General features: G+C 40.0%; 1 protein-coding gene across 1 annotated transcript in view; it reads right to left on the bottom strand.

Moving 5' to 3' along the window:
• LOC124619703 (dynein axonemal heavy chain 2) overlaps positions 1-14,158 on the bottom strand; it is a 1,014,172-nt gene that overhangs the window by 840,362 nt on the left and 159,652 nt on the right. Inside the window, 1 exon segment of the mRNA XM_047146260.1 lies at positions 9,683-9,853. Within this exon segment, the coding sequence (XP_047002216.1) occupies positions 9,683-9,853 (171 nt within the window).

Below are 14,158 nucleotides of genomic sequence, written 5' to 3'. Positions count from 1 at the left end.
GAGAAGGTGGCTTCGTTGTTTTGAAGGGCTCTGAGGAAATACTGAGATCACACTCACTACTCAACCAAACCACCAATTGTTCAACCACCACTAAATAAGTGCAACCCAGCACCATTCCTTGTGCCCAGTTTCCAATTAATAGAGCTTTCTTTGTGGACTCCATTATTTCTTGGATTATACTGAAGACAACTGTGTCTCTTATTTAATAGATACAACTGGTCACCAACTGATAGTCAAATGAAGCTATCTTTGATTCACAGCATAATGTGCAGCTAGATATACACTGCCCCATACACCATTCCAATCAGAATTTAACTTTACACAGGTAACAAGTTCCAGGCTTCTATTCTGAACATATACTGCGACATAAATTTTGGTACTCAGGGCAACTGAAACAAACTCTGAATGACACTATTGAACCAATCCTGTTATTCATTCTGAAATTTAGCTTCTCTCACAGTACACACCCTACCTTATCAGTTTCAGTTTACAAAAAGTAGGGTCATAGGTTTGCAGGGGAGGAAGGGGGAGGGGGACAGGGAGAGGGGTCCAAAGTCCCCTCCCAGAGCCATTATAGTTTCTTCCTTTATTTCTTTAGTGTTTTTAAATGTGCTCACACTAAAATATGGCTATTATTAGTTGTAATGAATGTGAGATTAAACAGTGCCTGTTGAACACAGCAGCAAGAAGTGGAATGATGTCTGAAGTTGAACTTTGGCTCCCTCCTTGTTGTCAGTATGTGTCGATACACTTTGTGTGAACTGTCTTATGTTTATGACAGTGCAAATTTCAGTGACTTAACAGCTGAATCACTACAGTAGCATGATGAACTTGTTTTGTGTGCATCGAGTGAGAAGGGAATAGCGTAATGAGTACAGTTATGTTTGAATATGATCAACTCTATGATATACTTTCACCAAACCTCATTACTTCTGTGTGTAATTTATACCATAGCTGCTCTTTATATGAGTGCATGCATGCTTTGGGTGGCATCATTGTACAGCACACTGGTAACATTCCCCTCTTATGTTGCTCCTCAATGTGGCAACCATATTTTCCTTCCTACTTTCTACGCGCCTCACACTCCACTAAAGTCGAGGCTTATCATAGCACCAAAAACTTATATCAACTTCTGCCTTCTATCTAATAAAAAATTGTGATGATTTGCTTTTCCTGAATGGGCCTATATTCTGTAGTATTACCAAATCAGTCTGTGGAATTTTAATCAATTCATTCTATGTAATTTCTCACTTATCAGATAATATATTAGAAAACACATATTCTAAAAAATAATCTTACTTAGACTACTTCTTCTCTTTTACTTTAATAAACAGTATTTAGGATTATTTTATGCACACAGTGTCACAATATTTCAATACTGCACATTTCACATGTTTATTGCCTATTTTCTGGAACAATCATCACTCAAGAGCTTAAAAAAGACTTTTGCAAGTGTAAATTAAATTAATTATTCAAAGTAAAGTTGCAAAACTGGAATGACCCAACGAACACCTTAAAGTGAGCAAGCTAGCTCTAGTGTCACTTCTTGCTCTTGATCTGATGTAGTCAGTTCAGAAGACAAGTATGACTGTACTAGCATTTCTCCATTACCAACTCCATCTGTAAAAAATGACATGTATGTGTTTGTTGATAGAAGTAACTTAAGCAATACTGACAGATGTAAAATATTAAGCAATATATGACTCATTCAGAAGAAACATACACATTTCCAGACTGAAAACATAATCAGGAAAAGGGATAAATCCTCAGATTTCAACATAGATGGTTGTCTAAATGGATGTGGCTACAACACATTGCTATTGATGATGCGACTTAGTGCAAATTTAGTGTCTTATTTTAAAGGTTAGAGGCTGGAATGAATTTTCAACCTCTTGGTTCAATGTATAAAAAGAAATATAACAGTCAGAAGAATGCAGTATAATATTTTGATATATCAGTATTATAAAAATTACATTCTTTATGCAGATCTATTTTTATCTATAAAAAAGAATGCTCAGACATCTGTTGACAGCTGAAATGATCATGAGAACTAAGGAAACATGTATAACATAGGAAGAATTTGAAACTCATAATTAAAAATGTTATTTATGTGGTAGACAAGAACCTGCTTTAAGAGAAAGGAAGGATTTTGGAATAATTCTTTCCAAGGAACTACTAGACCACATTGAAGAAACCTTTGGGCTAAATTAAGATTCCATGCCAATGCAGACATCGAGTTAGAAAGTCATCAAAAAAGGAATAAGTACACAAGTCCTGTCCGCAGCTCGTGGTCTGGCAGTAGCATTGTCACTTCCCGAGCACAGGGTCCCGGGAACAATTCTTTGCGGGGTCAGGGATTTTCACCTGCCCTGAGATGACTGGGTGTTGTTGTGTCGTCTTCATCATCATCATTCATCCCCATTACAGTCAGAGGAAGGCAATGGCAAACCACCTCCATTAGTACCTTGCCTAGTACAGTGATGTGGGTCTCCTGTATCATTCCCCTATGCTCTGTCAAGAAGCATGGGACTTCATTTCCATGTTGCATACAAGTCCTACCACACCAAATGAAATTACTGAATCATGTAATGTAAGAAAAAAAAGTAAACATATCCAAGTGTTTTTCTGTATTATTTCACAAGACTGCTAATATCAGTGGGATGTTACAAACTACTCTGCATAACTGGATAGATAAAGCGGCGGTAGAACACACACTGAAGACTGTTGTGATTGGCAAGCTTTTGGAGCCAGGGGTTTCTTCTTCAGGCAGAAGGGTTGAAGGGGAAGGAAGAAGGGTGACAGCCCTTCTGTCTAAAGAAGGAGCCACTGGCTCCGAAAGCTTGCCAATCACAACAGTCTTTTTGTGTGTGTTCTGCTGCCACTTGGCGAGTAGATTTTATTCATCCAAATAATTTTATCAATAACTACTCAGTGTATTTGGTTATGTTAACTAGCAATCACAATTGCTAAGGGAAGACTTCCTACAAACAGTAGATTTATCTGGAAAATATGTAGCATCTTATCTGTTAGAATAGCTCAAAGAAATTGGAATAGGTACACAATATCTAAGAGGTAAAGTTTATGATAGTACTCCACCAATGTCAGGGAAGCTGTAAGGACTGCAAGATGAAGTCAGAGTAACACACCCTATTGCACTCTGTGTCCACTGTTGAGCTCAATGTCTCAAATTTAAGCCCGTTCATAATTTTTTTAATGGAGTGTAGCCATGTATGGAAGTGAAACATGGACGATAAATAGCTGAGAAAAGAAGAGAATAGAGGCTTTCGAAATGTGGTGCTACAGAAGAATGCTGAAGATTAGATGGGTAGATCACATAACTAATGAGGAAGTATCGAATAGGATTGGGGAGAAGAGAAGTTTGTGGCACAACTTGACCAGAAGAAGGGATCGGTTGGTAGGACATGTTCTGAGGCATCAAGGGATCACCAATTTAGTATTGGAGGGCAGCGTGGAGGGTAAAAATCGTAGAGGGAGACCAAGAGATGAATACACTAAGCAGATTCAGAAGGATGTAGGTTGCAGTAGGTACTGGGAGATGAAAAAGCTTGCACAGGATAGAGTAGCATGCAGAGCTGCATCAAACCAGTCTCAGGACTGAAGACAACAACAACAACAACAACATAATTTTTTTAGGTACACAAAAAGGAAAGATGTTTTTACAGATTGCATAAACAATCATGATGGATCATCTAATCCAAGAACCCTGAAAGACCTTTGTGCAACTGGATGGACTGAAAGATTTGATGCTAGTACTGATTTCTACAGAGGAAAATTTTTTAATGTGTTCCATTCTGTACTGTGAATTTGACCCCCTGTCTAACTGATAGCTAAGGTCTTTGGATTTGGTTGTATAAAAAGCAAAATTCTTCAGAAACAAAAACTGTGGTTGAGAGAAGCCACGAAAGTAGCTTATGGCACTAAAAAAGAATTGGAAATTCTGAGGTCTGACACTAAAAAAACTTTCAGGACTTTTTTGAGAGAGCAACTGAAATTTGTCAGCAGCTGGACACCTCAATCTTAGTTTCCCAGGTGGTTAAGATCCAAAACAAGAGACCAAACTACTTGATGTGTGATCCTGAAAAGTAACACTAAGTGGCACTCTTTACACCATTTTTAAATTCTGTCACAATAGAGTTGAAGTTTACAGAACATAAGAAATTTCCCTCTGGATTTTCTTTGCTGCTCCCAGTTTCAACCAGTGAAGTACTTTCAAATAGTGAAGAATGAGAAGAGTTCTGGGCCATGAAGATTCCAGATCTTCATCTGCTATTTAAATCCTGCAATTATGCAATAAATACAAGTATCCAAATAGCAACAAGCTTCTGAAAACATCAGCCACACTTTCTATAACTACATCCACACCAGAGAGGTCATTCTCTACTTTAAAGAGAATCAAGGTATACCTGCAAAATTCAACAGGACAGGCAAGTTTCAAAGTTTATTGTCTCACATGAAGTTACATAACCATTATTACATTATCTATTATAAGCATTTAAAGTTCTAAAAATGAATAATGTATGCTGCTGTATCTGTTCAATTTGGTTGATAATTATGTTTTATCCTTTCACAAAAGACTAAATGGATTAGACCTCTTGCCATTCGTCATTCAGTATCTGTTACACCACTGGATGTGACAGACAACTTCGTTAACAGAAATACGAAACTATAAGGCTGGAGTGTCAGTATAGGGAAGTTGCTTATTATTTGTTGGTAACTTTGTTTTAACTTTAATTATTTTAAACAACAATTTATTTATTTACTCATTCGCAGAACAACAACGGTAGTATGGATGTCATCAATACTTCATACAATGCTTCATGTATTTATTCCTAAAATAATTATAGAATAGCTGGCTGCTGGCGGCCAAGCGGTTCTAGGCGCTTCAGTCTGGAACCGCGCGACCGCTACGGTCACAGGTGCGAATCCTGCCTCGGGCATGGATGAGTGTGATGTCCTTAGGTTAGTTAGGTTTAAGTAGTTCTAAGTTCTAGGGGACTGATGACCTGAGATGTTAAGTCCCATAGTGCTCAGAGCCATTTGAACCATTATACAATAAACACTTTTCAGGAACACTAATCCTCAGAATGACTGATGATTTGCCCCTTTATTCAGGTGTGTGCTGTGTTTTGTAAGGCACTTTCTTTCTGGATCGACAATGATGAGAAAGAAAGCACTTGAAGTTGACTATGGTTATAACATGCAGTTTACAGTTGCCAAATACTCATGATCTATGTCAACATCAATATACACACAATTTTTCTATTACACTGCTTTCATTTCCACTCATTTGTTTCAGAATTTTGAGGAGCTGCAATTTGTGTTCCAATCCTAAATGTTTAACTGATTTAAAATGGTTCAGTTGTTGATATTTTGGAATACTGATTTAAATGAACATCTTGTACTTGAAGAGAACTGAAACCCTCCAGAACACGACTGCTAGCAACACTGAATTATTCAAGTCTTTGGATAACCTGATGGCACAGGAGCAGCAACAAATCACTAGATAGAGTTGCTGCCCATTTTACAGTTTTCTACCATATTTTACTTGATATAACTGTTCCCGCAGCGATTTTCATCCTGCTTGCTATTCTGAATGAGATGTTTCACAAGCAAGTTCTGTAGTAGAACCCATGTAGCCACTCCAGCTGACCACACGTCTTGGCCAAGTCCCAGTGCAAAACTAATAACTGTTATCTTTAATCAAAACTATTATTTTATATTTGTCTTATGAATTGCCTACTTTAGTGACTTTCAAACATCACCCCTTTATTATTGTCCTTATTTGTTTGTTTGATGTTGTTTTATTGTCATGAGCTATTTTTACAATCTTCCTGTTTAGTTTAACTGAACTTAATTATCTTGCTTTCACAATTGTGTAAATTGTTTGAGGATCAGAAAGATTTATCAAGTAGCTGATTTGGTGCCCCTTCTGCACATTAATATATTTTCAGGTTTGCCATTTTTCCTTCATCAATTGAACAGCTACAATGTTACTTAAAGGACTTAATTTGTAATAAATTTGACCTACAATGCTTCCATTCTCCCTCTGTATTCAGTAATCCTTAAAGCTGTCTCTGAAACTAGCTTCACCTACCTTTGTAAAGCCGCCACTGTCAGTTCTGTGTTGATGACTGCAGTCATCACATGGTAATGTAAAAGTTATATTCACATTCCAAGATCTTAATTGTTAAATGAAATCAACCCCCCCCCCCCCCCACACACACACACACACGGTGAACTCTTTTAGGGAGGGGGGGATATTAAAATTTTACAACGAAGTCGCCTTTTCATCCATCACCTTTTAGCTGATATGACAACAATTGACCAGTTCATGCCGGAATAGACTGAACTGTCATCAGCAAAGTCACCTTGCCAATCAAATGACATCACAGGCTCACCTGACTTCGGACACTGAGGGCTCTGACATCGACAACTGACAAACATATCTTCCAGACACAGACGCTAAAAGGCTTAGTTCCTTCACCTTTCAATTTTCCCTTCTCCTTTGAGAATAGTCTGTGGCTGCTGAAGTTATCTTCTTCACCCCCTTGTGAATCCTTGCCATGTAATGCCCCCCCCCCCCCCCCCCCCCACACACACACACACACACGAGCAAACAAAGTTATATGATTTCTTTTTCTAAACCTGAGTACCACATATGACTTACAAGCCTACATCATTTTCCAATCCTGACTATGCCTCTGTGGGGCGTACAACCAGTTAAAATAGCTTGCTAAAAATTACGATTGCTATCGCTGTGCCAAAAGCACTGTGAATCCAGAAACTATGTTCTGGAGACGAAAACTAGTATTGTGTACATTACAACAGTGATCCAAACATATCCCAAGGTGATGATCACTTGGGTCTGACACATATCCCATGCTAAATGCTGAGGTGCTTATACAGATCAGTCATTTCCCACTCTTTGCTACCTTCCACTACTTTGGCTATTAAATGCTATATATTTAGTGGAAGTGGTCTCATCAATATGTGTGTAGCTTATGGTACACCGCTATGAACAAATCAGAGTGCTTTTTATGAAAAATGTGTCCTCTAAACAAAAATGGGAATGGAAACTGTATACCTATGGTTGATAAATATGAGGGACATAAGCATCTGTAACAGCACACAAAATTGTTTAGTTTTTGAGCTACAACTCTTTTCATAGTGTAACGACGCAGTCTCCCTCCCTCACTCACACCAGCTGCCACCATTCTGTCATTGAATCATCTGACATCAGGTGAACCAACACTATGACCAACTACCGGTACACCTGTGACTTGCAGCCATATCTTAAAGAATGTCATTAGATGACTCTTGCTGCCTACCTGAGCACCTGACCTGCTTCCTCTAGCACAGAACATCAAATTCCTGGAGGAGCATAATAGTGTTCTTGTAACAACTATACAATGTGCAACACTACATGCTGCCTCAAACTCTTGAATAAGCAATGTGACTCCTTGATAAAAGGTTTCTCACTGAGCCAATTTACCTGATGGACCACAAGCCTACAACCCTCACTTGTTTCTTACAATGGCGGTGGACTTAATTATTGAACCTTATTTGGAAAGTGCTTTATAACTACATAATGTATTTCTTATGGCAACACTTTATCTCTTGTTTGCTGGATCCATTAATTGTGAGGTGAAATAAACCTCTGTCTAGTAGCATAGACACAAAACTTTATCAAGACTTACTCTCCACTGCTTACTTGAAACCTCTTCTTCTGTCACAAAACCTCCATTATCGTCCCCATGGCTAACTGTTACGTGTCTGTTGCAATGCGTGTAACTATAGTTTAAATTTGTAAGTAGAATGCTGGAATGTTATTTGTTCATCATTGGCTACACTGCTATTATTATCCTGCATGAGACATTCAATTTTCTTAGTTTATCAATTATCTCCCCTTCAAAAATATCCTTAGTACTGACAAACTGTTGTTTGTGCACTCTCATCTACATTGTTTCTCTCAAGAACTTCGTTATTCTCTCTTAGTTCCTGATGACAAGCAAGAGGATTCAATGTAAGAACATTGTTTGTGCACCAACAAACAAGATTCAGTTTTTTTATATATATATATATATATATATATATATATATATAGAGGGAAACATTCCACGTGGGAAAAATATATCTAAAAAGAAAGATGATGAAACTTACCAAACAAAAGCGCTGGCAGGTCGATAGACACACAAACATACACACAAAATTCTAGCTTTCGCAACCAATGGTTGCCTCGTCAGGAAAGAGGGAAGGAGAAGGAAAGACAAAAGGATATGGGTTTTAAGGGAGAGGGTAAGGAGTCATTCCAATCCCGGGAGCGGAAAGACTTACCTTAGGGGGAAAAAAGGACAGGTATACACTCGCACACACACACATATCCATCCACACATACACAGACACAAGCAGACAAATGTCTGCTTGTGTCTGTGTATGTGTGGATGGATATGTGTGTGTGTGCGAGTGTATACCTGTCCTTTTTTCCCCCTAAGGTAAGTCTTTCCGCTCCCGGGATTGGAATGACTCCTTACCCTCTCCCTTAAAACCCATATCCTTTTGTCTTTCCTTCTCCTTCCCTCTTTCCTGACGAGGCAACCATTGGTTGCGAAAGCTAGAATTTTGTGTGTATGTTTGTGTTTGTTTGTGTGTCTATCGACCTGCCAGCGCTTTTGTTTGGTAAGTTTATATATATATATATATATATATATATATATATATATATATATATATATATATATATATATATTATTAAACCTGTGGATTGTATTAACAATAAATTGTTACTGCACTACTATATGCTATTTGTGTTTCCACAAGCTTAATTTAACACCGTGTAATCAGCTTAAAAGCTTAAACATTAAAAACGGCTGCTGCTGCTTCCTACGTCATATTAAATAGCAACTATTTATCTCCTAATGCTTTCTTCATTTTTGTATGATGAAACTGATATTTAACAAACAACATTAAAGATTTAAGTTTGTAAAAATATGTCATAAGGTACTTTAAAAGAAATTGATAATACTGTCAGGTTCTCTCAGCATGTTTGATTAATTGTGTGCTTTTGGGTCTTTAGCTGAGGTGTAATTTCTCTGTAAAATATTTCGGCAACTGACACAGTCATCTTCTGCAGGTGCTGTAACTACTGTTATTACATGACTTGCTGCCTAGTCTCCCACCAAACTGTGAAGTAGTATTGGTGTGGAGCTTCTATTTATACATATTTATAGCAGTAGTGATAAATATTTAATTATGATCCATTAGTAATGATAAATAAATATTTAATCTTTGAGTCCAGGCAGAAATTATGTAGAATAATATAGCTAACAGCACCTGAAAAGATGACTGGGTCAGATGTTGAAATTCTGTCCAGAAAAATGATATCAACATCTAGGTTGAACACTCAAAAGCATACCACTAATATCATAGGTTTTCAGTCTTTTAATGCCTTAAGGATACTGAATTTGTTCTGGATGGATTTTGTAGGCATGAATACAATAATCCACTTTGTACCTCGAAAATAGGCATAGCTTATACAAAAGTTATTTTTGTTTCTTTCACTGTAGTTGTGTAAATGATACTTAAACTGAATTGTATTTTAGGTGTCATCAACAAATATAATTGGTATGAAGTAATGAACTAGGAAGTGAGTGTAGTCAGTTACCTTTTTGTCCATCAAAATTGCGTCTACTTTAATCAATGGCTGTGGACCAATAGTACCATCTCCATGAAGTATAACATACATAACTCCAAGAGAGTTTTTAATACAGAGTTGCAAAGCCTCCTCAAACATTGAATCCATGCGCAGAACATAATTGGACCACTGAGCCTCCATCTGAAATGCACAATAAATGAGACAAACTTTGTAGAAATCTAAAACCTCTCAGGAGAACCAAAGTAGTGTTAAATGTGATATCAGTTTTATTACTGATTTTGTACAATTACAATTCTACAATCAATAAATGAATGAAGTCTTATACATCTTTATTATCAATATTTTCTTACATGTTGACAACATGAAAAATAAGAATACCATTTGGTTCATGATAGACATGGTGCCTAGCTGATATAGTAACATACATATAATTGCTTGTCCTTATACTCGTATAATAATGTATTGGATATACAAATATTTTCTTGCTGTCTTGTTTCCTCATTCATCTCTTACACACGTACTGAGAGTTTTTCTCCTCACAATCCATGCCAATAATAGCTGTCATACTCACATTTATAGCACATATAAAATCCAAAGCCTAAATTGTAATTCATGTGGACATAGCACCCAACAAGATGTCTGCCTGGATGAATGGCAATCGACAGACTGTGGCCAAGAAACAGTTGGACCACCAAGTTGCTGAGCACACTGCCCAACACAACGTTCTTCACTTCAATGATTGCTTCACAGTCTGTGCCATCTGGGTCCTTCTTACCAACACCAGCTTTTCTGAACTGTGCACATGGGAACTCTCCCTGAAATAAATCCCACATTCCTGTAAACCCTCCACCCCTTTGTATCAACCTTGTCACTGTCCTGTACCCACCTATCTATTCTATTCTCCCCCTCCAGCACTACACAGCCTTCTATTCCACCAATGCACCAACAGTTTCTTCATTTCTCTTCTTTTCCACTCCCCACCACCATCTGCCCTCCTGACTGCACCTAGATGTCCTCTGCTGTTACCACCATATGCCCGTATGCTCCCACACACAGCACTTTATGGTCTCCTACCCCTACTGTGTTATCCCTCTCTTTCCCTGCTCCAGCCTCCTCCTAATCTCCATCTCCATCTCCCATCACATGCATTTTCTCGCAATCTGGATTCAGTGGCCAGAGACAATGGTCATGTATGTGTGTCAGTTGCAATTGTGTGAATGTGTGTGTTGTCTAACACGGTATATACTATCTGATAGAAAGATAATAAATAAGCATAAAGATTAAAAATTAAAGGAAAGTCATAAATTAAATTTCAATTCTGCACTGGTCAAGTGTTTTGGGACAGACACAAGGCACCCCCACTGCCACATAGTCACCTTGGTCAAGTATCACTGCAGTGGAATATTTATTGGTCTATTTAAATATCACAGGTGTCATGGGACATCGCTGCCATAAAAATTACTGTTTTGGATATGTTTCTCAGGAAGAATTTGCAGGTGATGCTGGAAGTTCTCAGGAAGAATATGCAGGTGATGCTGGAAGAGAGGATTTTGTTGAATGCTTGCAGACAATGGTTATCAGAGGAGGGAGGAATCACTTTAGGATTCATGTTAGAACTGTTCCCCAAACAGGTACAATTCAAAGCCTGCTACATAGTTAGTGAGTTGGGTCTGGATGATGAAGTGCAAAACTACTCAAATCATTTACCAGCTAGTGTTTCATCACTGTAGAGCTTTCTACATAAAAATGATCATCAAATTGGCAGACCACACCAGTGGACAAAGACAAACTGCCTATCTTTGAGAAATGCAGTACCAGTTGATGAGTACACTCTCCAACAGTACTTAAGAAACTCCCAATTACAACCAGTTCCCCTGTAGCCTGGAACTGCTAACTTGCTCTTCAACATATCTTTTCATGCTGCCATACTCTGAATTCTGCCTATATCAGACCCACCTTTACCACTCTCTCTCTTCCCACTGTTGCTTCTCAGAATGTTTAGATATTTTCTGTTTCTCTTCCCCTTACATTCTACCCTTTAATCTGTTGACAATAAATTATAAGAGGCAGACAAATGAAAAGAGACATAATACACTCCTGGAAATTGAAATAAGAACACCGTGAATCCATTGTCCCAGGAAGGGGAAACTTTATTGACACATTCCTGGGGTCAGATACATCACATGATCACACTGACAGAACCACAGGCACATAGACACAGGCAACAGAGCATGCACAATGTCGGCACTAGTACAGTGTATATCCACCTTCGCAGCAATGCAGGCTGCTATTCTCCCATGGAGACGTTCGTAGAAATGCTGGATGTAGTCCTGTGGAACGGCTTGCCATGCCATTTCCACCTGGCGCCTCAGTTGGACCAGCGTTCGTGCTGGACGTGCAGACCGCGTGAGACGACGCTTCATCCAGTCCCAAACATGCTCAATGGGGGACAGATCCGGAGATCTTGCTGGCCAGGGTAGTTGACGTACACCTTCTAGAGCACGTTGGGTGGCGCGGGATACATGCGGACGTGCATTGTCCTGTTGGAACAGCAAGTTCCCTTGCCGGTCTAGGAATGGTAGAACGATGGGTTCGATGACGGTTTGGATGTACCGTGCACTATTCAGTGTCCCCTCGACGATCACCAGTGGTGTACGGCCAGTGTAGGAGATCGCTCCCCACACCATGATGCCGGGTGTTGGCCCTGTGTGCCTCGGTCGTATGCAGTCCTGATTGTGGTGCTCACCTGCACGGCGCCAAACACGCATACGACCATCATTGGCACCAAGGCAGAAGCGACTCTCATCGCTGAAGACGACACGTCTCCATTCGTCCCTCCATTCACGCCTGTCGCGACACCACTGGAGGCGGGCTGCACGATGATGGGGCGTGAGCGGAAGACGGCCTAACGGTGTGCGGGACCGTAGCCCAGCTTCATGGAGACGGTTGCGAATGGTCCTCGCTGATACCCCAGGAGCAACAGTGTCCCTAATTTGCTGGGAAGTGGCGGTGCGGTCCCCTACGGCACTGCGTAGGATCCTACGGTCTTGGCGTGCATCCGTGCATCGCTGCGGTCCGGTCCCAGGTCGACGGGCACGTGCACCTTCCGCCGACCACTGGCGACAACATCGATGTACTGTGGAGACCTCACGCCCCACGTGTTGAGCAATTCGGCGGTACGTCCACCCGGCCTCCCGCATGCCCACTATACGCCCTCGCTCAAAGTCCGTCAACTGCACATACGGTTCACGTCCACGCTGTCGCGGCATGCTACCAGTGTTAAAGACTGCGATGGAGCTCCGTCTGCCACGGCGAACTGGCTGACACTGACAGCAGCGGTGCACAAATGCTGCGCAGGTAGCGCCATTCGACGGCCAACACCACGGTTCGTGGTGTGTCCGCTGTGCCGTGCGTGTGATCATTGCTTGTACAGCCCTCTCGCAGTGTCCGGAGCAAGTATGGTGGGTCTGACACACCGGTGTCAATGTGTTCTTTTTTCCATTTCCAGGAGTGTATATAATGAGCATGTGGACTTCGGTAAGAAATGTCCTCTATTGGAAATCAGAAAGGAACAGTGCGAAGGTTCATTGCGGTGCCATTTGTCTGTTAGACATGCTCAGCTTGAGGTCAACTAGCCATGTGTGCATCCAACTTCACTATGAATGCCATGAAAGATGACCAGCAAGGTGTAGCACAGTTTTTGACCTCAGTAGTGTTAGGAAGTGAAATTGATGCCCAAAAGTCTGCTGTGTACGGCAAACAATATAATGTTCTGATGAATTAAAGTGTGAGTGTGAATCTCGGTTATATTGGCTTATTCCCCCAATCGCCTTCCACTTCTTTACGAGATGACTTACTTGGAATTTAAAGCCACTCTTCTTTTATTGAATAGCCGGCTGCTGGAAACCCTCTTGACTTCTTCTCCATCGAATAACGCTAGGCACAGGAATTTTTAGACTCTTTCTACTTATGAAACAAGTAGACATACAAACTTTACTTTTCATCAACTAATGACATATTTGATCTCCATACACAATAAAAATTTCACTTTCCACATGAATGTGTAACTTCCTGCAAGTCTCTCATACAGCCAGACTTTAGAAACAAGCTGGGTTACAGTTAAAAGAAAGTTGGCTCGGATACCATGATCTTTCTTAACATGAATCATAAAATTGGTTTTGCCTCTAACAAGGTTGCGTCAAGGGTCTACAAGAGTACTTTTTCAACTGTTCTTGTTTTAATAACAATAGTCAATGACACAATAAGCACAGAGCTGCACATAAACTCCATGGTTCTTCCTTAAACACTCACTAAAACATCTATGGATTGCCCGACAGGTACTTGTCAGTGACGTCTGACCGCCGCATCTACTTTCTTCCTGCAACTGATTTTAAACCTGCACACACAAACATGTGACATGCAGTTGGTAGGGGTCTACCATCCCACACTAAAATCCAGAATATCGCGTGTAGAAGGCTGAGTGGT

The sequence above is a fragment of the Schistocerca americana genome, chromosome 6, assembly GCF_021461395.2.
Source record: "Schistocerca americana isolate TAMUIC-IGC-003095 chromosome 6, iqSchAmer2.1, whole genome shotgun sequence".
Lineage (NCBI taxonomy): Eukaryota > Metazoa > Arthropoda > Insecta > Orthoptera > Acrididae > Schistocerca > Schistocerca americana.
The sequence above is the reverse complement of the archived record's forward strand: the minus strand, read 5'-3'. Positions and strand labels throughout refer to the sequence as shown.